General features: G+C 33.6%; 1 protein-coding gene across 3 annotated transcripts; it reads right to left on the bottom strand.

Moving 5' to 3' along the window:
- Window positions 1-1,147: 1,147 nt before the first annotated feature.
- On the bottom strand, window positions 1,148-18,590 carry LOC114370691 (probable UDP-N-acetylglucosamine--peptide N-acetylglucosaminyltransferase SPINDLY). Of its 3 annotated transcripts, none has more exons than XM_028328085.1 (19): window positions 18,245-18,590; window positions 17,323-17,740; window positions 15,671-15,832; window positions 15,383-15,558; window positions 15,066-15,141; window positions 14,041-14,169; window positions 13,792-13,911; window positions 13,632-13,700; window positions 13,462-13,543; window positions 12,570-12,664; window positions 10,824-10,888; window positions 9,173-9,371; window positions 8,359-8,460; window positions 7,771-7,965; window positions 5,075-5,169; window positions 4,830-4,965; window positions 4,507-4,724; window positions 3,399-3,526; window positions 1,148-2,254 (listed from the first exon to the last, which is right to left on the bottom strand). In XM_028328085.1, the coding sequence occupies exons 2-19, from the start codon at window positions 17,728-17,730 to the stop codon at window positions 1,818-1,820; spliced, it is 2,892 nt and encodes a 963-aa protein (XP_028183886.1). In that variant the 5' UTR covers window positions 17,731-17,740; window positions 18,245-18,590; the 3' UTR covers window positions 1,148-1,817. The 3 variants fall into 3 exon arrangements, with proteins under 3 accessions (XP_028183886.1, XP_028183885.1, XP_028183887.1); XM_028328084.1 differs by having other exon boundaries at window positions 17,323-17,745; window positions 18,245-18,589; XM_028328086.1 differs by lacking the exons at window positions 8,359-8,460; window positions 18,245-18,590 and having other exon boundaries at window positions 1,818-2,254; window positions 17,323-17,730.
- Window positions 18,591-21,871: the final 3,281 nt, after the last annotated feature.

Genomic DNA, 21,871 nt, shown 5'->3' with positions numbered 1-21,871 from the left:
TTTTATTAGACTCAATCAATAATGTTTTTATATAATTATTTTAGAGTACAATACCTCTTAATTAATAATATTGACAAACAATTAGAAGATGTAAATAAATATTAATGACAATGGTAGTTTTAGAAAAAAAAAATATAATTTAAGATTAATTTATTATTATCAATTAAATTAATTATTATTTTTATGAATTAGATAATTGAATCTTATAAATAAGAATAGAAGAGGAAAAGATTGAGACTCAATTTATTTATTTTTTGGTACAGAGACTCACATAACTTTGTAATTCTCAATCAATTCCATCTAATAATATAAAGAGAATATTAGTAACATTTTCCTCGTCGAGACTAAGAGGGATGTGAGATTTCTTCAATAAACTTATATCATATGTAATAGTGGTTGACTGTCCCCCATTGCTCTTATGAACATCAAAATTAAAGTTGAATGGTATAGTGAAAAAGGCTACGAAACAAGAATTTGTGGTTACAAATTTAAGTTCCGAATCCAACCTACTGCTATTACTATTACTAACAGTGTTTAATTAATTAATTAATTAATCTGTCAACCAATCCATGCAGCCTCCCTAATCCATTAAAGCATATAATTAATAAATTCAGTCAATCAAGTTCCTAATTCCTATCTATTAATGCAGCATTCTATTGTTTATTTCCCCGTTCTACGTTTCTTGCACGACAATGTTCTCACCTGTTACTCATTAATTATCCAAAAAATATAAGACAACTTATACATCCATCAAGTAGTATTCCTATTTGAATCAAGAAGATTCACTGCATAGTAAAGTGAACAGAAATTTGTATATACGTTAACAGCTTCATTCATTCTTTAAAATTAAAACATTATATTAATATCAAAATTCTATACAGATTAATACTTAACTAGTATTTTAAGATCCTTATTACCAGGAACCTAGGCTATTGAGGAGTTTGTTGAGTCCATTACATGAAATTATGAAAAACTATGTTCCACTTATGTAATGAGAACACATTACCCCTAATCACATGTTACTTGTTGCCAACTATAAGGTGAAGGGTCAAGGGAGTCTATTGATTGATCAGAATACACAAGTTATAATAAATCTTCTATACTGTCTTTGATTCTCACGAATAAAAAAAAAACTTAAAGTCAATCATTTTCACATATCTCAGGAATTAGTGATCAATCCTGAGGAAGGGTAAAATTATGCCATCTCTGACACATAATAGCATTGACCAATATCATAATAACAGTTATCAAATTAGTACTACTAGCTTAAGAGCTAATTAAGTTGCATCTGATATTGTTTCCTCTGTAGACAAGTTTTGAACTTTTTAGTACTTCAGAGTTAAACTTTCATATTCCTATCTTAATCAACACAGAAATCTTAATTTGTTCACCCCTTCTTTTCAAATGAAAGCCTATTACATTCACACAGGTACACTCCATCCTTCAATACCATGCCAGAAAAGAAGTCGATAGCCCCAAAAAAAATTAAATAAATATTACACAATTTACACTCTCAACTAGCTATTATAATTAAGGGGGGAAAAATGGGTTACAGATATTGAAGGATGCCATTTCAAAGCAGCATCACCTCTGGGAGTATCAACAGCAGTTGAGGACACAAATCGATTCAGTACCCGTTGCTTACACTTCCTTCCCAGAAAAAAATTGTCATTCTATGAAAATTTAACCTTTTCTGATGCCATGGTAGCTGCAAGCCTCTTCCAGTAGCAAAATCACAATATGCATCATGCCAACCTAATACTGCACCTATTGGAATACAGCTGAGCATCCTTGAATCACAAGGACTCACATGAAATTCAACTTGAACCCACAATCCCTTGCTTACTACTGTGATTCAACGACCCACCATTTTCTTCGCAATTGAGAAAATTAAGCTTTGGTGGCTGAGTTGAACTGAATCCATTGGCCTTGACAGATTCGGGGCTTCCCTCACTTGAGTTTGTGGCCCTTGTTGGCTCGGAGTTCTTACTGGATGGGTTATTTGAAGAAACAGGTTGTTGCAACAGTTCCATGCATTTCAAAGCCGGAACATCTCCTTTACAATATCTGCGCCACATTTGCCTATATGTTGACTCTAGACCAAGGATAAATTTAGCTCCATCGCAGAGAGGGGACTTAGACATGAGCTCTCGAAGACTCATTCTCAAATTTTGTAGTGCCGAAATATCAGAAGCCAACTTCAAGGCCAATTTTACATATTCATCTTCATTTTTGGCAATCAAATTGCCCAAACCTGAATTCAATTTTTAGAAGTGAGATATTCGTAGTTTTATTGGCGAAACAAAAGATGCAAAAGAATAATATGCCTCTACATACTATTTGGAGTATTGACTTCATATCCAATAACTTCTACCACAAGAAAAAAAAACGTATAAAACAAACAGGTGAAAGAGCCTGTTTCAAATAATAGAAAGTTATGCTCAACTTCACAATCCAATTTAACCGAGAGAAATTGGAATAAATCCATAATCAAATAAGATGTAAGGCAAGTGACTATGCAGCATTCTTAAAATTCAATATATTCAATAGCTCACAGTTAAGTCATGCCATGGCAAACTATTTAGATCAAGGCAAAAAACACCATCCATCGGGCATCAGTGGTTGTCTTATTCTGAAAAAAAAAAAAAAACATTTTCCATCCTAGGAATTTGACAATTGAGGCCCAGTAGCACACTAATTGCAAGAAAAATAGATTTTTGACTGATCCATGATTTACTTGAAAGTTGCAACCATGCACCTAGCAACATATAGCTTTCTTTTATACTCATCCCCAATTCCCTATAGCTATGTTAATCTCTCTAAGTTATCAAATACCTCTGCTGCTCTGCGTTTAGGATCATTGAATTCTGTAATCAAACTCATAACATCCAGCATTGGCATCAACTAGACAGAGTACATGGAATTGCCCAGTTACATTTTTTTATTGTTCATACATTTAAAAAATTGATAGTCACAAGCTGCACAACTTTTTACCAAACTATACAACAATTGACTAGTTGTACAAATTATCAGTATTATTATAAAGCAATTTCTAAAAAAAATAAAAGCTCTATTTAAAAGAAAAAACACATGAAATCATAAAGAATGTCAGATACAAACTAACAGCAACAACAGCCAAGAAAGAGTTACAAGCATTTAGAAATGTTATATAATGAAATTAGCCAAGCACTGCTTTGGCTCACTTGAAGGCATTCCACAAAATCACAATTCACAAGGTAGCACGTGAAACAACAACTAAGAGTGTGTTTGAAACGCCATTGGGTTACATTGAACACCAATCCATTGTGAAAGGAGGATTGGCGTTGAACATGCATCGGAAAGTGGGATGAGCATAAAACAAACACGCTAATTCATTGAGAAATATTGCAGATTCTTACCAACTTTGCTAAGAAGACTAACACCAACATTGTGTGCATGCACTGAACCAGCCATTGTAACACATGGAACTCCCATGTATAAAGATTCACAAGTCGTCGTTGTTCCAGCATATGGAAATGTGTCCAAACTAAATGACAAAGACAGAAAAGAAAGATTACCATGGGCATAAGACAAGTTATTGAACAAACACACAGTATTGCATTCTTCTTATGATCATAAGTAATAGTTGATCACAAGCACTTGTCCAACATTCAGCAGTTAGAATAATTATCATATTTCAGATGCATGTATTATGTGCAGGAAATACAAACAATCAACAATAAAGTGGTAAAACCTCAACCATGATTCATGAAACAAGACAAAAAAACCAATGTACATAGACAATATTTAATAAAATTTCATAAGGATAAGTTGAATAACATTGCAAGTAGTTGTATAAATGTATAATACATGTTTAACATTCACCAAAACAACCAAGAAATAAACTGGTAATATATATTTGTAAACGGTCTGGTGCTTCTCTAGATGCTATTCATATAATGCTGTTTAAAAAATAGCTAAATAACTACATAGACTATGACAATGAAATACATATGAAGTTAGATTTTGACAACAAAATGTAAATTCCAAAATCTAATGTAAATTTTATTGTTTTCATACTACGACGTGATTAGCATCGGAAACAACCATCCTTAGCATAACTAATTAATTACTAGATTTTAGGATGCAAACAAATTAGTAAGAACATTGTTTGGTTTTGCTTAATTTTTTTTTCATAAAATAGCTTTTCGGTAGAAGTTCTCAAGCAGTTTGACTGACAGCATTTCCAGATACAAAAATAAACTAATTCAAACACACCAAGTTTTTAATTTAAACGATGCTACTAGCTACATGCCTAGTTGACTCACTCTTTTAGCCTTTATACTAAATTGCAGCCATATCCAATAATCACCAAGGATATGGAAAAGGTTAAAACTTAATAGAGAAACAAAAAGTGGTGCCACACATAATACAAGATTCATAGTCAACAATATGTATGAATAAATAATAACAAAGCCAGAGCTTATGCAGGACCAAAAAAAAAAGGAATACAAAAATAGATATTACCTGATGTCCATTAGAGAATAAGCTTGCATATGATCGTGGTTAAGAAGAATAAGGGGCAGAAGATCAACTCGTAGTGGTTCGAGACCTAACTTCTCTAGTGTTGAAAGAAACCTCTGTCTCACACTATCACAGCAAAACGGTTTACATTTTACCACAAGACGAGAATTTGGAATTGCACATAGTATCTTTGCCCAGACCTGCAGTACCTTGGGTGTAATCTGAAGAAATAAAACAACATAAGTCAGGGGATACACGACTAACCTTTTACAATGTTATTCATAATCAAAAATATAATTACATGATATATTTAACAATATTACTACCTTAGCAAGATTGTTAAAACTACCAAATGTAACAAAGCCATTGGAAAGAGCAGGAGTTGGACAAACAGGACCAGCCTCAGGGGAAGGAGTGTAACAAAGGAAGCTATCTGGTAATCGAACTAACTCTTCAACATGCCTGTAATTTGGGAAAGGTACCATTAGAAAATAAAATACAATGAGAGTAGTTGAGGGGAAGCACTAAAGATCAATGACAAGAAAGTACAGAAATTCAAGAAGAAAACTACTTCTGCTTTGTTTCGGGAGGGTCTGCCCGAGAATCAGTTATTCTATAATCAATTGTAGGCAATCCTGTTGTATTGGGATAACCAATCCAAGTCACCTGCATGTCATGCAATATGTTACAATTTAGAAAGTATCAAATTGAATATATTCACATAGTACATGTTACCATGAATGACTTTTATTATATCACTCGCTTGATCACTAAATTAAGCACTGGATTTCACCCAAAAAAAAAAAAATTAAGCACTGGATATATACGCGGAGAAGATATATGTAATATTGAAACAAAAGCATAGATTAAAGACATATATACCTAATAGTTCTTCAAAATTGATTCTTGTCACAAGTAAATTTCTTTTGAATATTATATATAAACGATTTCTCATTTATGAATTCAGGACAAATAAGGCTGATCTACAAGTCAAATATATGCACATCTAAGAAAAATAAATGCTAGCAAATAGCAATTAGCTAGATTAAACTCATTATGATGTTCTACATCAGCTAGGAATATAGCCAAAATACTCCTTATAAGACTTGGGCAATCCTCCCTTGAGCTAGCCTTTGGGTTGAGTTAGGCTTAATTCATTTCTAATATGGTACTAATCTATCCAATTTTAATGTTGGGCCACATGCAGATGTCCATTCTTCAAAACTTAGCATTCCAAATGTCAGGATGCTGTGTTAAGACTTAAGATGCCCCATATCAGCTAGGAATACGACTGAAATATTATGAGCTACCTTTTGGCATTAAAAGCCCAATCCAATTAAACTAAGCATTATTAACCAACTATTTCAATTTCTATTACACAAAAATGAAAATCACATTAATTTTTTTTTTTTTTGGAAGGCAAAATTAGAATATTATTAATAAACTAAACAGTACCAGGGGTACTGAAGATAACAATTACAAGGCACTAGGTGCCACCTTCCAAAAACAGAAATAACGAAACCCCAACAGAACCCCACACAAAGGACACCAATACAGATATCATTTAACCAAAGGCCTCCACAAGATTGGTAGACCAGTGGTTATAAGATGTATTGAAACCTTTGTCTCCAACTTTTAGCCAAGACCAAACTAAAAATAATGCATCCTCCAAGACTTTCTGCGGTTCAAAAAGAGTGCCTTGAAACAGGAGAGAGTTCCTATGCTGCCATATTGTAATAGATAGAGCAATCCACCACATGCCCCGCCTACTGTGGTTACTCGAAGCAGCAAAACCATCACAGAATTGAATAAAATGGCTAGCCGGATCAGTTGGAAGAGCTCCTATACCCCGGATCCATCTCATGGATTCCCACCACAGCCCCTTAGTCATATTGCAGTGGAAGAAAAGATGCCCAGCCTCCTCATGTTGACAGCCACAAAGAGGGCACATAATATCCTGAATAGGAATGCTTCTTCTGGACAAATTTCCCCTAGTGGGGAGTCTATCCAAGAACAACCTCCAAGAAAAAACCGCAGCTCGTGGGGGGATTTTCAAATGCCAAAGGATCTGAAAATTCCTCCTGGACGGGGCAGGGCTGATGGATGGCATCAGAAGCCTATAGGCTGACTTGGTGGAGTAGACACCACTAGGGTCAGCTTTCCAAAACATGCTATCAAGGGCCTGATTCTGGATAGATATGCCTGAAATATCATCCATGAAGTCAACAGCCATCGCGTACTCATAATCAAATAATCTCCTTCTCCACTTGAACTCCCAGCTCCAAGTATTCTGAGAGAACTTTCCCATCTTAGAAATGGTGAGATTCTGCTGTCTGCTGATGGTATAGAGTTGATTATATTTTTGCTGAAGGTTACATCCCTCACTCAGCCAGGAATCTTGCCAAAATTTGATTTTGTCCCCACAACCAACCCTCCAAACCATATTCTGATGGATGCTGTGGAAATCAGGCTGATTATAGAGTCTTCTAAGGTCCTTCCACCAATGGGAATGCCAAGCTTTATCTCTACCACTCTGCAGGTCTACCCAACCACCATATTTGGAAATGAGAACTCTGGCCCAAAACTGATTGTGGTTAGCAGCTAGATCCCAAATCCATCTCCCCCTCAATGCTGCATTGAATTTGGACAGATCCTTTATCCCCAAACCACATTATTAATTTGTAGTATAATACAACAGAAATTGAAAGAGTTGGTTAATAATATGATAGATGGGGAAAGGTGTTTGTTAGGAGATATCCTAGGAAGAGCTAAGAGCCTTAGTAGCTGTCAGTTAGTTAGGACAGCTAGGATAACTAACTGTTAGTTAGTAGCTGTTAGTTAGTTAAGAAACTATAAATAGTCAATTGAGGAAAATTAATAAAGGTTAGAGAGAGAGAATTTGGAAGTGGAGGGTGCTGAGACCTCGAAACTCATTTGTATTCTGTCTTGGGTGTTGGAAGCACCATAATAATGATACACATTTTTTTCCTCTGTTTCTGGTCCAGTTCTATCATAATACAATGGAACTTTCAATTTGTATTACACAAGATGAACATTACATTAATTCGTAGCATAATACAATGGAACTTTCTCTAAGAATGTGCCAACACTCACAACTGAACAGAATAACAAAATGCAGATTCACAAAATCAGCATACTACAAAGTAGAGATAGTGGGAAAACCGAGAATATGGTAAGAAGGATCAGAGAAGTTACTAGTTGATATACAAAGGGAAAAAAATCTAAATATGTAGATGTTAAAAACACCTGAACTGGAGCAGGTCGGCATGCCAGCATTCCCAGCTTATTGTTTGCAGTGTGACCAGTAAGTTCTATTAAAATATCAACTTGATCTTGTCTAACCATGTCAGCAACCTTCTTTTCATCAGTTCCATAAATATCTTTCCAGATCCCACCCTTCTTTAAGACTTTTTCTCTAAACCGGATGGTTTTTGCATCTGCCTGCAGCATCAAAAGAAAATAAATTTCATTCCACAGAAAAAAAAAATGGAGATATTAATGACGAGAAATTATGAAACCAAAATTCAAATGTCAACAATAAATATGCAGGCCAGAGTCACATTTGGCCTGTTAAGCCTGAGGATAAATAATAATCCACAATAATTGATAGCAAGAAGGTTCTTTAGCATTTAATCCACATCGGCAGATGAACACCAAGTTAATGGATGCCCAGGACAAAAGCAACTACAGCCACTATGAAAAGGAAAACAAGCAACTAATATTTTATTCATGGCTCATGACAATTAAACGGTAGTCTTCCAACTCTATCAACATCTCCAGCCAGCAAGCAGTATACAATATATTTTCTATGCTCCCAACACAAAACCATCTTACTTGAACCAGAAACAACAATGCGGACATCATGTAGATGTGGACATCATAAGTGATCTCAATTCCACCCGACAGATGTGGCCTTTTTATAGTTATGCTATGGACCTGTGGATATTTGGGGAGACATCAAGTCACTAGAGCATCAATCCGTAAGATAAATATAGGCTGACAAGTAATGGCACTCATTAGACTTCTTTTGTGATATCCAGGATTACTATTTACTTCCCTTCCACAATTTGTTTAGTTAGCAAAATACCAGCCTCTATTTTGCTTAATAAATATTTTCTCGTGTAAAGACCAGAATATTTTAACACTGAAACCTCATCTAGATCAATTATGACTGAAAATAGAACATGGAACCAGAATAGGGAGTAGCTATTGCACCATCAGTTTAAACTGCTGGAAAACAAGACCCACAATGGGCATGAAGCTAACTGACCAAGAAGTGCCATTTGCTTCCAAAACAAAACAGTAACCATAATTCCTAAAGCAATTTTGAAGATCCAAAATCATCCACAAAGATTGAGAAACTGTCTTCCAAACACTCACATCACCCCTGCGGAGGAAAACTTGAGCTCTTCCAATATTTGATTGACATTTCTACCCTAAACCCTAAAGCCAATCAACTATAATTTTTCAGTTCCTATCAGGGAGTACCAGGTAAATTTAACTACAAATTTTAAGATGGCACTGGAAAATATTTTATGCAATTACCTAGCATAACAATCAGATGCACAGCAAGAGCTTTGAAAATTGACCAAATGCATTAACAGAATTACATATGACATTGTTGCAAACATGCATTCATAAACGATACCTTGACAACTGCTGAATAAACAATCACTTTATAATTGGTATAATCATGATAGACAAGGGGAGCTTCTATGAAATATGACACAGAATGTGTAAAATAATCAGGAGAGACATATCCTATCACAAGAGGCCGTTCAGGATCTTTTGAGTTGTCCCATGATGTGAACTGTGGATACAGTCTCATAAATCGCCTACCCCAGTCCCTGTAAGGAAACATTTCTTTGATAAATTCTCCAGGATACATATCATTCTACTTTTTTTACGTTAAGTTGCTATGGATAAAAATATTATGGCTGACAAAATTTGGCAATTGAAATTACCACTGATCAAAACTCAAGCATATCATTAGTCACATAAAGAAACATACATGCCAATTGTGATTTAAAAGTGTTTTCAGCTACTCTCATGATCATCATATAAATGGCTTCCTATAGTGTAAATGTAAATAAACATTTAAGAGCTTTAGGACATAGTTTCCAATACAATGTGGGCCATCTATTTTTTAACTGTAAGAGGATAGTAGGTCTATGGTGGGAGTCTATGAGATGGATCCAGGTTAAGGGACCTCTCCCAGCCTCTCCAGTGGATCATTTTCTTTAATTCTGTGATGGATTTGGAGCAGACATAAACCATAGTTCATGGTGTGGATGGTGGGTTGCTCTGACCAGTACCATATGGCAGCATAGGAACCTCCTGATTTTCCAGGACAAACCTTTCGATTCCTCTAAAGTCATGGAAGATGCTTTGTTCTTAGCTTGGTCTTGGTTAAAAGCTAGAGAAAAAGGCTTTAACACTAGTTTTAACCACTGGTCTTCCAATATCTCGGAATCCTTTGGTTAATCTGTGTGGGATAGCCTTTTTAGTTGGGTTAGCTTGGGTTTTTGGAGGGCAGCACCAGAGGTGCTTTGTATCATCTTTATCCAGTACCCCTTGTACTGTTTTCTGATTATATTAATATATATATAATTTTGCCTTCCAAAAAAAAAAAACAATGGCTAGTTCAAGCGATCTCAACATACCATCCAAAACAATGAATTCATGTTAAAGAGCTAAAAGGTATCTTGTTCAATTTATGTTTATTGAAAAAATGGTTGAGCTTCAAAGTTGACAGCCAGGTTACCAGAAATCATTTCATCTTACTGATGCATGCCATAGAAAATTAATCTCTTCATGCCTTTAGAACTCAATCAAGCTCTCACACTTTTTGTGCTTTTCTTTCTTAGTGAGTACACAGCTACTCAAGAAAACTATTTTGTTTTAACGGCTTCTATTTTATTTTTCTTCACTACCATCATTAATGTTATCAATAACTAACAGAATGACACAAACTATCTCTCTTTCCACCAGCACAATGCAGATGGTATATCTGCTTCAGTTTCAGGAAATCAATTAAGTATTATTTTATTCATCGCCTAAAAAATCATATATTAATATATTTTACCAAACATTTATGAAAAATCAATGAAGTTGATCAGGAAATCAATTAAAGTAGCATTTCTCTCATCACCTAGTGAAATCATACTTTTTTAACGAAACATTTATAAGCAATTAATGAATTTAAATTTTAATGAAAAGTTTTCAATAATGGCATTAATGATCAAAAGCTACCAACAATCAAAATTTAAATTTTAAAATATCACAGGAGAAAGCTGTACCTGTGAGCCTCAAAAAGTTTGTCATCATTTCCTTCATCTATGTAATTCATCGCAAGTAAACGGTTCTGCACATTAGTGTATTAAAAAAAGATATCAATTGCTGTAGGAAAAGGAACTGGGGGAAATCCAACAATTAGAAGAAGCAATTCTTGCAAACAAAAAAATCCAATCATCCCAATCCTGTATCAAGTCACAACTAATGAGAATATACCAAAATATTTCCAAATTATGAGAAAACTATATGAATTTGAATTTTTTTTTAAAATGCCACTTTCAAGACCATTAACACCCAACTGAACTATTTTTAGTCATCATAGCAACTTGAACTCCCCTCCATTTTTCTAAGAAATTCAAAGAAAATTAAGAACCAGAGACATTGAGAGGAAAGGGGGATCAGGGTGGCAAGAATCTTCTATCGTCAAGATACTTAATATTTATGTACAAGCAAAGATAAGTATCAAGGCTTCCCATAACAAATCCAAGAAAGTATCAATAGCAGAAATAAGAGGGAAAAAAAGGGCTTGCAAGCTAGGTTGGAAGCAAAAACTTCGCAGCTTCAGAGATACCATATAAACAAGGTCATATTTAAACTCTCAAAAGCCTCTACCAAAACTTAAAATGATGGGAAACAAGATTTTGATGGGGGAAAGTGAGTAAAAAGAAACCCAAAAATAAAAGAAAAATGCCTTGGATTAGTTAGAAAAGGTTGATAAAAAGATGTGGCATTGGATTTGAAGATGTTGAGGCTTTTAATCTCATTTGATTGGCAACACAAGGCTGGTGATCACATGTTGGGGAAAAGATTACCATTCAGATTCATTTCAAGAATTCTTAGCTTGCTGGAGATGTACTAATCCCAATGATTAGTCTCCAACTTAAGTTTTTGGGTTCGTTGGTTTAACATAGTATCAAACCTTAATGTGAAGAGGAGTTCAATCCTTGCCAACATTCTTAATAAAAACTAAAGTTCAGCACTTGGTAAAAAATGTTTGAGCATTATCTATTCAAGCCCAACAGACTCTTGCATAAGGTTGGCATGTTAGAGGTTATAATAAAGTCATTCATGTCCATTAACTAAAAACCTTTTTGGAGGAATTAGTCTTTGACACCACTATAGCATATTACAATCCCTCTTGATGAATCAATTATGTCTGTTATTAAATTTCAATTTGCCATCTCCCAAAGAGATTTGGCACATTTTAATTTTCCAGGAGGGGAAAGGAAGAGAAACTGATAAAATAAATTTTAAAAAAACACACATTCTGATCAGAACATTTGTTATTAGAAATATAGAGGGGCAAACTCTCTTTTAATCAGATGCTAAGCAAAGAATAAGAAGAGAAATAGACAAAGAATTCAATATGATTAACCCATGGAGGACCATAAGTCCACGTCCAGGTTGAAACAGACAGAGCATAACACAATGATGGATGAAGATTACATGAAGTACTCAGTCCTCAATACCTAAAGCCCGGTATACCCAAACACATTACACAGGACACACATAATTTCCCCAACATTGAAATAGTCTAAATTAGAAATGATGCCCTAAAAGAGTTTAAATACCAAGATAATTTCTCTCAATAGCTCCAACTGTGTTTGGCATAAGCTTTAAGGAATAATAACATGCTCAAACTTGGTTTCAAGACACATTCTCAGCAAGCCACAATTTAATGGTTTTATGTAGCACCAGCAATGGCAACTTTCAGCTATGGAAAATTTTACAAAATCAATAATGCACCAGACCTGGCCAGCATTTCGAGAATCAGGATCAATCTTTAGACATTGCTCATAAGCATTAATTGCTAGAGAGATATCACCAGCATCCCTGTAAAGAACTCCTGCACAACAAGAATACAAAATATAGAATGTATGATAAAAGAGATGCTACAGCTAAGAGTTTCATTTACTTGTGCACATTGAAATAAATCATATTTTGTAACAAAATACTAAGAAAAAGAAAATCCCATATCATGGAACCTTTTGGAGAAGGGGGTAGTACAACTTACAGAAGTCTCCACCATGTAAAGGATGTAAACACAATCAATTACAACTTTCAGAAACTCCCTTGGAATGGAATTCTTATAACTCAATGTTGTTTCAAAGCAATTTTAGATATCCTTGCTTCAGAAGTAGTAATATCATTGCAAAATAAGCTTTGCAGCCTGCTTTTTGGTCAATCTTGAGGAACTTATCTACTTATAAACTATTCAATAGACTTTCAACTGAAAATGGCCTGACCAAAGAGCAAGTAAATATGATTCACTTGAACCTATTTGAGCATTATTTGTCACCTTTTCTGACTATCCAGATAAGCCTAGAATGTTACTCATTCACAGTTAGAATAGTGAGAAATATGATGGTTAGATGACTCTTTTCAACCAAAGTTTACATAAGAAAACCATTTTACATATCAATCAACCATATAACCAAATCTAAAACTATTCTGGCAACATTCAAACAAGAAGTCAATAAGCAGCACGACCTTGACTAAGACGAGCAAACTAAAGTCGTAGCAAAACCAAAATGATCAAACAACAACACAACAACAACAAAAGCCTTATCCCATTAAGTGACCATAATGACTAAACAAATTATCAATTACAGAAAAGATTAAAAATAAAAAATAAAAAAAGACCTAAGTTATTGTATGCTTCAGCATATGTTGGATTTGCAATGATAGCTTTCTCAATCATACTCGCCGCAGCGTCCATTTTACCCTGGAGAAAAAAAGAACAAAATCAATAACTGAAGGCATTTGACAATTTTGATCAACTCCCAAATTTAAGGAATGCACAAATACTTAACCTGGACAGTGTATACAACGCCAAGGTTATTTAATGACTGTGAAAAGTTAGGTTTGATTCCCAAAGCAAGCTGCATTACAGGAGAAAAAAAACAAGTTGTGGTAAGAAATCTATGCAATCCCTCCAACAAGGGTGAAAACAACTGACATGATTGTCATTACCTGGTAACATTCCACTGCTTTGTCAAGGTTGTCACGATCTTTATATATAACACCTAGATTGTTACAAGCTTCCGCACAATGCGGATTGAAGTGGAAGGCAAGTTCATAGAACACAATAGCCTAAGTAGTATAAACAATTTTTCCAATAAGGCAAGTAGTTTAGTAATACAAGAATGTTGCATGCTAATATTTAATAACATACATGATACATGGAGATGCACATTTAGAAATATGGGCTAAGAGACATACCATATCAAACTTAAGCATCTCACCATAAGCAACCCCAAGATTATACATTGCATCAGCATAATGCCAATTATAATGCAAAGCTTTCTTATAAAAAGCCACACCACGGTTGATGTCACCCTCCAATTTAACCTACAAACCAAAACAATGATCTCCATAAGTAAGACACTGATTCGAAGTTGTCAACTTACGCAATTTAACCTATAAACCAATATAATACACTTTTGACAAGAACAAATTAAATATTAATTGGCAAGCAATAACCATAGGTCTCCAGTCAGAAGAATTTTCCTAAAATTTGTTCCTGATCCACAGGGAACAAAGAGAGTATTTTGTATTTTATATAAGCCACTTCAAAATTAAGTTAAAAGCATCAGTCCTTGAGCAAAAACCAAAGATTCCACCTTTATCAAGCAAACAGCATTACAGTACATCAAATTTGCATAAACAAGACAAGCTTTGTGTCATAATGTTAGATTGCTCGCCAACTCACTTCAATTTTATTACTATTGCACTATTATTCACGTTAGTAGTTAAAGTATTTTTCCTTTTATGGAAAAAGAAACAGGAAATCATATAAAAACAAAAGGGTTAATTAAGTTTTTAGTCCCTCAACTTATTCAGATCCCAATTTTTAGTCCTTCAAAAGGGTTTTAACAAATTTTAGTCCTCCATTAATTTTTCATCAGCATTTTTAGTCCCTCAAATTTTTTTTGCCCATTTTAGTCCCTCATTTTTATTGCTCAAGATTAGTCCTTGCTTTGTCCATTTTTAGTCCCTCATTATTATATATTTTGAACTAACTTTAATAAAAATAAATGAAGGACTAAAAATAGGCAATAAATTTTGTAGGGACTAAAAATACTGAGAAAACTAATGGAGGACTAAATGTTGTCAAATAAATTTTGAGGGACTAAAAATTAGAATCTAAAAAACCTGAGGCACTAAAAACTTAATTAACCCAAAAGAAAACATCAATAGAGTTGCTCAAAAACAATTGGAAATATGTAGAATGACATATGCATCACCTTTGTTCCCAAATCTGTCAAAGCTATAGCCATATTATTCTTTGCAATCTCAAAGTTAGGTGAAACAGCTAAACACCTGCCACAAAGCATCAACTGATCATAGAACGCAACAGCAGAAATCAAGTCATTAAGTGCAGGTTTGGACTATATTAATGTTTAGGAAGAAATCATTTTTTTCCTTTTTCTAAAAGCTCCGTCAATAAGATTTTGATTATAAATTATTTTAAACAAAATAAACTAATCGCAAAACACATTAAAAAAATATTAAAATTACATGACCCATAAAAAGAAGTACAAGCTCTAGATATATGTATTACCTCTCATAACAAGTAATAGCTGCTTCCAAATCACCACGATTTTTATATATTACACCCATGTTACAGTATGCTTCAGCATACATAGGCCTCTCTGATGCAGCCTTTTCATAGAAAGTGAGGGCCATGTCATATTGCATCATTTCAGAATAGACCACACCAAGATTATAATATGCTGGCTGTAAGCACAGATAAAAAGAAAGAAAAAAATCATATCATACATAGAAAACTAAATAAATTTAAATTGAATTTAATAATAAAGGTTAAATGAAGGAAATGAGGGAGAATTACAGCATAGTGTGGATCTATTTTGAGAGCTTCAAAGTATTTTTGAATTCCTTCCTGAGTATTTCCTGCAAGCTTTATGTTGGTACCAATATCCGTTAAAACAATGGCCAGGCACTCAGCAGCTGCTTTGTATGAAGGATCCACTTGTAAAGCCTTTTGATATGACTGTTCCAAGTAAATCATTATATTATCAGTTATGACTTGTATTCGAAATGTGTATCATTATGTCTGAGTTCAGTCTTAGTGCCAAAGTTCAGTATGTCATGCAAAGGTAGTAATCAGGAAAATTATATGATTTGTATTTATTTATTACATTCGTTATATAATAATCAAGGTTTGTTTGGGTAAGTAGCTTAATTAAGCACTTACTCAATCAGCAATTCAGCACTTATCAAATGATTCATAAGCTTGACAGTAAAGCTTAGTGAAATAGGTTAGAATGAGCTTTTTTTTTTACAAGCTTCTTCATAAAGCTAATCAAAATAAGCTATAGAGAACTTATTGGAATTTCATAAGCCATTTTCTTAAGCTCAAATAAGATCTTCCAAATGCCCCCCAAGAGCATATTGTTGTTAATGTTAAATGTACAAACAATTTTCAAAATATGCTCCTCTTATCACTCCCTCAACAACTTCAACGCAAATTTCAACCAACTTCTCAAGACACTAGCATGGAAAATATATTAAACAATGAGGTAACCTTAAAACTTTGTGACACAGCCAAGGACAAATGTAACACTAAGAATATCTGGGTTAAGCTATGCATACCTCATAATACCCAACCCTAACCCAGACATACCTCAAAAATATTAACCAATTAAAGCCTCATGCCTAATCTATAACTAGAATAAAATGTTTAGGTTATTAAGTCAATATACCAAAGCCATTAACCAGAACAGAAACATGAATAATTATCAGAAAATACATCCGCTTTATGTTCTAAAATTATTTAAATAAAATAGGCTAGCAATCTTAGTATCTGAATTCTCCAATTAAAAATTGCATCGGTTAAACATATATTTCTAAAAGAAAAGCAAGTTAGCAGATGTATTAGCCAGTAGCTAATTATGCTGCATATGCATCTAAAATGGCCACAAAGAAAACTGTTTGCTCAATAATCAGCGGGACTGAAGATTCTCTACACAGGAAAATATGCAAATAATGGCAATAATCAGTTGTAAAATATAGATTAACTCATTATTGTCCTTGTAAGGGTAAAAAGTATTCATTCTTTTATATGTATATAAAATACCAAAGACACTGAGTGCTTTCGCTCAAGTAATTCACTGAACTGTCTAATTTCTATAAGTTTTATCTTATGTATTCATATTGGAAAAAACTAGAACTTTACAAACTTAATAAATAAGCACATGTTCGATAAACTAATAGAGTTGTATTATATGCTTATGCGATTATGCCTCACTCACTATAATAGATGTAGCCTGACAGGTAATGTCAGATGGAATGCAATAAAAAAGTTAAACCTATAAATCTATAATCACCATTGGGTTAGTTAAACAAAAGCTTCATATGAAAACAGGAAAAACTCTTTAAGCAGCTAAAGCACCTCCCATCTTCAACAAAAGGTATTGGAAACACAAATAAGCCGTGCCATTTTCAAAATAAAAACCGCTTAACTCAGCACCACAGACATACCTCAGCAGCCTCCACAAGGCAACCTTCGTCTTTGTAAAGAATACCGCAATGTGTGAGAGCGCAGGCATTCTGAGGATCCATCCTGATAGCCTCCGCAAAACTCTCAAAAGCAAGCCTACCCATATTCTGCATCTGCAAACATATCCCTTTCCCAACAAGAGCCTCCACATTCCCGCCATCACTCTCCAGCACGCGTTCGTATAGTGCAAGAGCATCCACAAATTTGTTCCTCGATCGCAGAATGTTGGCAAACAAAACATCATCCTTCCCTTCATATCTCGTACTCACCGAAACCCCATCCCCACCAGAACCAGCAGGAGAAGGCTCAGACACTATCAAAAACCCATTTTCCCCAACCATCTTCTTTTCCCTCCCATTATTCTCATCATTATCTTCCGTCCACGCCATCTGAACCACACTTTCCTAACCACAAAAACAAAACAAAGCACATCACACACACACACACACACACACACACACACACACACACACACACACACACACACACACACACACTTCTGATCAAACTATGAACTTTTCATCTCAATTAATAACCAAACAAATAAATAACGGAGATATATGGTTGGTCCAGTAGTTGGGGAAGGGTGAAGGGAGGGGGAGAGGTCGCGGGTTCGAATCCCACAACTAGCATTTCTAACAAAACTAACAAACTAACATGTGTGGATGAAAAAAAAAAACAAATAAATAATCCAATCACACAGTACATGTAATTGAAGCAGTAAGACTCCAGTAACACACTTAACTTCACCAAAACCAAATTAATGAGACAGAAAACAAAAAAAAACTAGGAACTAAGTTGAACCAACAATAGGGGCAAGAGGGGGAAGGGAAACACAAAGATTGAATGAGGCAAAGTAAAAAAGATGAGATTTTTCGAGGGGAATAAGGGTTAGGAACTTACGGGGTGCTTCTAGAATATTCTTTCAGGTGGTGGTGGGGTGGCAGGGATAGGCCATGGGAAGAGAGAGGGGGGGGGGGGTTAAAAATCTAAACCCTGAAGAAGAGGAGCATGATTTTTGGAATGGAATAATGGGGAATGAAGAAGTTTCGAAGAGGAAGTGAGTTGTTGTTGTTGTTGGTTCGAGGTGGTGGTGGCCACGCAACGCAAAAGCTCCCTCTCCGACACGGTAGTTCGATGTCTCCCAAAACCCAGAGAGAGAGCCCTGACACTGCTTCGTTGATTACAACATTGGGCGCTTGGTGACAAGACAGGTTTTTCTCTTAACCAACCAGGAACTACCCTTTTTATTGCTCCCAGTGCTATCATTAACAGTAAAGTATACCCTTTTTATTGCTCCCAGTGCTATCATTAACAGTAAAGTATACTTATAAGTTTCGATAGTTGGATACAGAAGAGAAATTTGAATCGTTTTTACTATTAAAAATTAATAATTAACATTGATATTTAATAATTTATTGAATTAAAGATTAAGTTTATTCACTAAGAAAATTTTGTAAGGGTAGAAATCAAACACTAAATAAATCATGTGAAAATATAATGAAATCTTACCCCAATCACAAACTTTCATGCACAAATATATCCACTTGTTGGAGGAAGGAGACAATTGCCTCCACTAAATTTATATTTTTTCTTGATTTAAAATTTAATTTTTTGACGATCAATTTAAAATTAATTAAAAAATAAGTATAATATGAATCTTGTCTCCACTAATTTATATAGAATTTAATGGTCATGTATGATCGTTCTTTAATTATAAATTATTATTGATATGACTTTATAATTAGTATAAAAGTTAATGATCTTATCATACATTTCAATTTGTTATTAGACGAGACGTAAAAAATTTGACATTGTCAATGTATAATCATTTTTCTCATTTATATATGTCATTTTTCCCCCACAATTAAAATGTTCTAGATTCATCACAATCATCATGTATGAAAAATTTGTTGACTTTTGTAAAGTTATACTTATAAGTTATAATAACAGTGTAAAATTTAGTACATTATTGTTAAAATCAATATTTTTCAAGCAGTTAATTTTGCATTTGAAATTAACTAATAATATAGTTTATTTTTTATGTATTGTTGTAAATAAAAGGTTTTACATTATTAACTTATCAAAAATCATTGTTAATGTGACTTTTAAGATAATTATTATAAAAATTAAAATATTTATCATATATAATTATTTGTAATTAAATGATTGTATACAAATATTTTACAATGATAAAGTATACTACATTTGTTCATTAATAAAAGTGTCCATGATAAAGTTGTCTATGGTGTATATTAAGGTTATATTCAATAAACCTAGCTGAAAAATTAGTATGAAGCTTTTAAGCTGGTTTACTAAATCATAAATGTTCAGTAAAACTAGTTGTTAAAGCAGTTAAAAAATATAATGACATATTTACAAAGGATGTTAAGGAAACTAAATAAATATTTTAAGGATAAAAAAATATATATAAAAACCATAAGCTAGTGTTTTAAAAAATGTTACTTGAAATAGCATTTTAAGAAACAATAGAAGGTACTTAAAAAAGTTTGTTTACGAAAAAGTCAAACAAGTTTATTAACTAGTAAAAAAAACTAGAAGCTAATGGAAATGACTGACCTAACATAACCTAAATCAAAACTTTTGAATGTTTCATCAAGAGGGGGAAAATAGGGTGAATGGAATAAAAATAGATATGAAATAAAGTGGAAATGAGAAGTGTTTGAATGAAAGAGAGAAAAAGAGAAAAGATTTTTTTATCCATACGAATCAAACAAATATCAAAAAATTTACAATAACTTATGCATATTGTTCAACTAACCGAGTTAGACCCCTTGGTAAAATAAGGTGGAGGTGAGATGGAAATGGGTGAACAGACTTAATAATTTTCATCTGCTCCCACCAATTTCAAAATTATTTTCACCCTAAATCTTCTTCACCAAACAAACTTAATAATTTCATCTACTTCCCTCCCTCAATTTCTTCTCCAACAAACACATGCTTAGTTTTGATGAGTTAATTCATTTTTAAATGTTTTTTTCTTATAGATGAAGTGTATGTTTGGATTGTCGTTGAGCTAATCCAACCTTCATTTCCAAAAACATACTCATTCTTACTTTTGTGGTGGAAGTATATGGAATTTCATGTTGTCATATTTAAAACGCCCATGCAAACACGCTTGAAAACTAATCAATCAAAAAATTTGCATGAAAAGATCAATCATGGATCTTCTCTTCTATGATTTTTCAATAAATTTTGATATGGTGATTGATGGAATTCATTCTCTTATAGAATTTTTAATTTTTTAAAAAACCTTGACTTTGTATGCATTACAAAAACCTTAATTCCAATTACCAAAAAGTAATAAAAGAAAATGTTAATTCATTTACTCATAAAGGCAATTGATATCAAAATAGTCATCTCATTTTTTGTAATTATGGTCACTTTTTTTATTCAAAGTAATCATCTCATTTTGTAATACTATTTCATTTCTTTGCATCCAAGTCATTAACTTTTGTTATCTAACTAGGAAAAAAAAAAAAGGAAATGCATGCCTAGCAATGACCTTAACTAAAAATGGTGTTCATCTCCAAAATTAAAGGTGACAATTCAAGTTTGCATGACCCTTTCAAGTTGGCCAAATACAAGCTAACAAAATACATTGACTAGATTGGATTAGTTTAATTGCAAGTTGAAATTTTGTTAATACCTATAACACCAAGATTTTCTTAATTTATGATTCTAAGTGATTCAAAAATAATTATAGAAGGAACTAAATATATTTTGGTGAAAAATACAAATAAATGAATATTTGGTAATTTTGTGAGTTTCAGTATATAATTCTACTGAGATTGAAACTTTCCTTGTAAGTTGACAATGTGAGATTAATATATGCAAGTAGGAATGACAAAACGGTTTAGATCTACACGGGCAAACCTATTTTGGCCCTTTTTTTAGGGGTGGATTGAGGTTTTCAACCCACTTAGCATTGTAATTTTGTTCGATTTTGTTAAAAACAAATGTTAAGTCAAAACATATTTATGTCTTAAAGATGAATCATGAATCCTAATTATTTTGATTAGATGCAAATAAATACAAATGATAAAAGTTATATCTGGTGCGTTACCAAATCATGGTTTGTATCTCTATGTCTATATTTTCAAACGACACGTTCATAAGATAATCTAACATAACATTTATGAATTACATTTAAGACCTTCATTTAATATTTTGTGTCTTAGATTCTTTAATACAAAAAACATTCTCCTATGATCTGTTAAAGTCCTATGAAAAAAAAATGGAGTATGCAATCTGGAAGTGTTGATCCTCATCAAAAGACGTACTCTACAACTATAGACCTGTTATGATGAAAGAAGTGACTTTTTGGCAAATTTCCCCATTTGGGGCAGTTTTAAAAACTTTTTCCCCAAATGGGGTGGTTTTAAAAGTATTTACCCAAGGGGGCACTTTTGGACGTGATTGCATGCATGGTGCAAGCAAACCGCCAGTGGGATTGGCGGGTTTGCTGCTGCTGACTGGACTCGCCACTGGCAGCAGCGATATGCACAT

The sequence above is a fragment of the Glycine soja genome, chromosome 10, assembly GCF_004193775.1.
Source record: "Glycine soja cultivar W05 chromosome 10, ASM419377v2, whole genome shotgun sequence".
Taxonomy (NCBI): domain Eukaryota; kingdom Viridiplantae; phylum Streptophyta; class Magnoliopsida; order Fabales; family Fabaceae; genus Glycine; species Glycine soja.
Note: the sequence above shows the minus strand (reverse complement) of the source record. Positions and strands in the feature narration are given on the sequence as shown.

Excerpts from the sequence above, each read along its gene's own strand:
- LOC114370691 (XM_028328085.1), bottom strand. The coding sequence starts at position 17,730 with ATGGCGTGGACGGAAGATAATGATGAGAATAATGGGAGGGAAAAGAAG. Across the intron at positions 13,701-13,791 it reads AAGCAGTGGAATGTTACCAG|CTTGCTTTGGGAATCAAACC; the intron begins GTAATGACAATC and ends CCTGTAATGCAG. Across the intron at positions 4,725-4,829 it reads GTTTTAACAATCTTGCTAAG|ATTACACCCAAGGTACTGCA; the intron begins GTAGTAATATTG and ends TTATTTCTTCAG.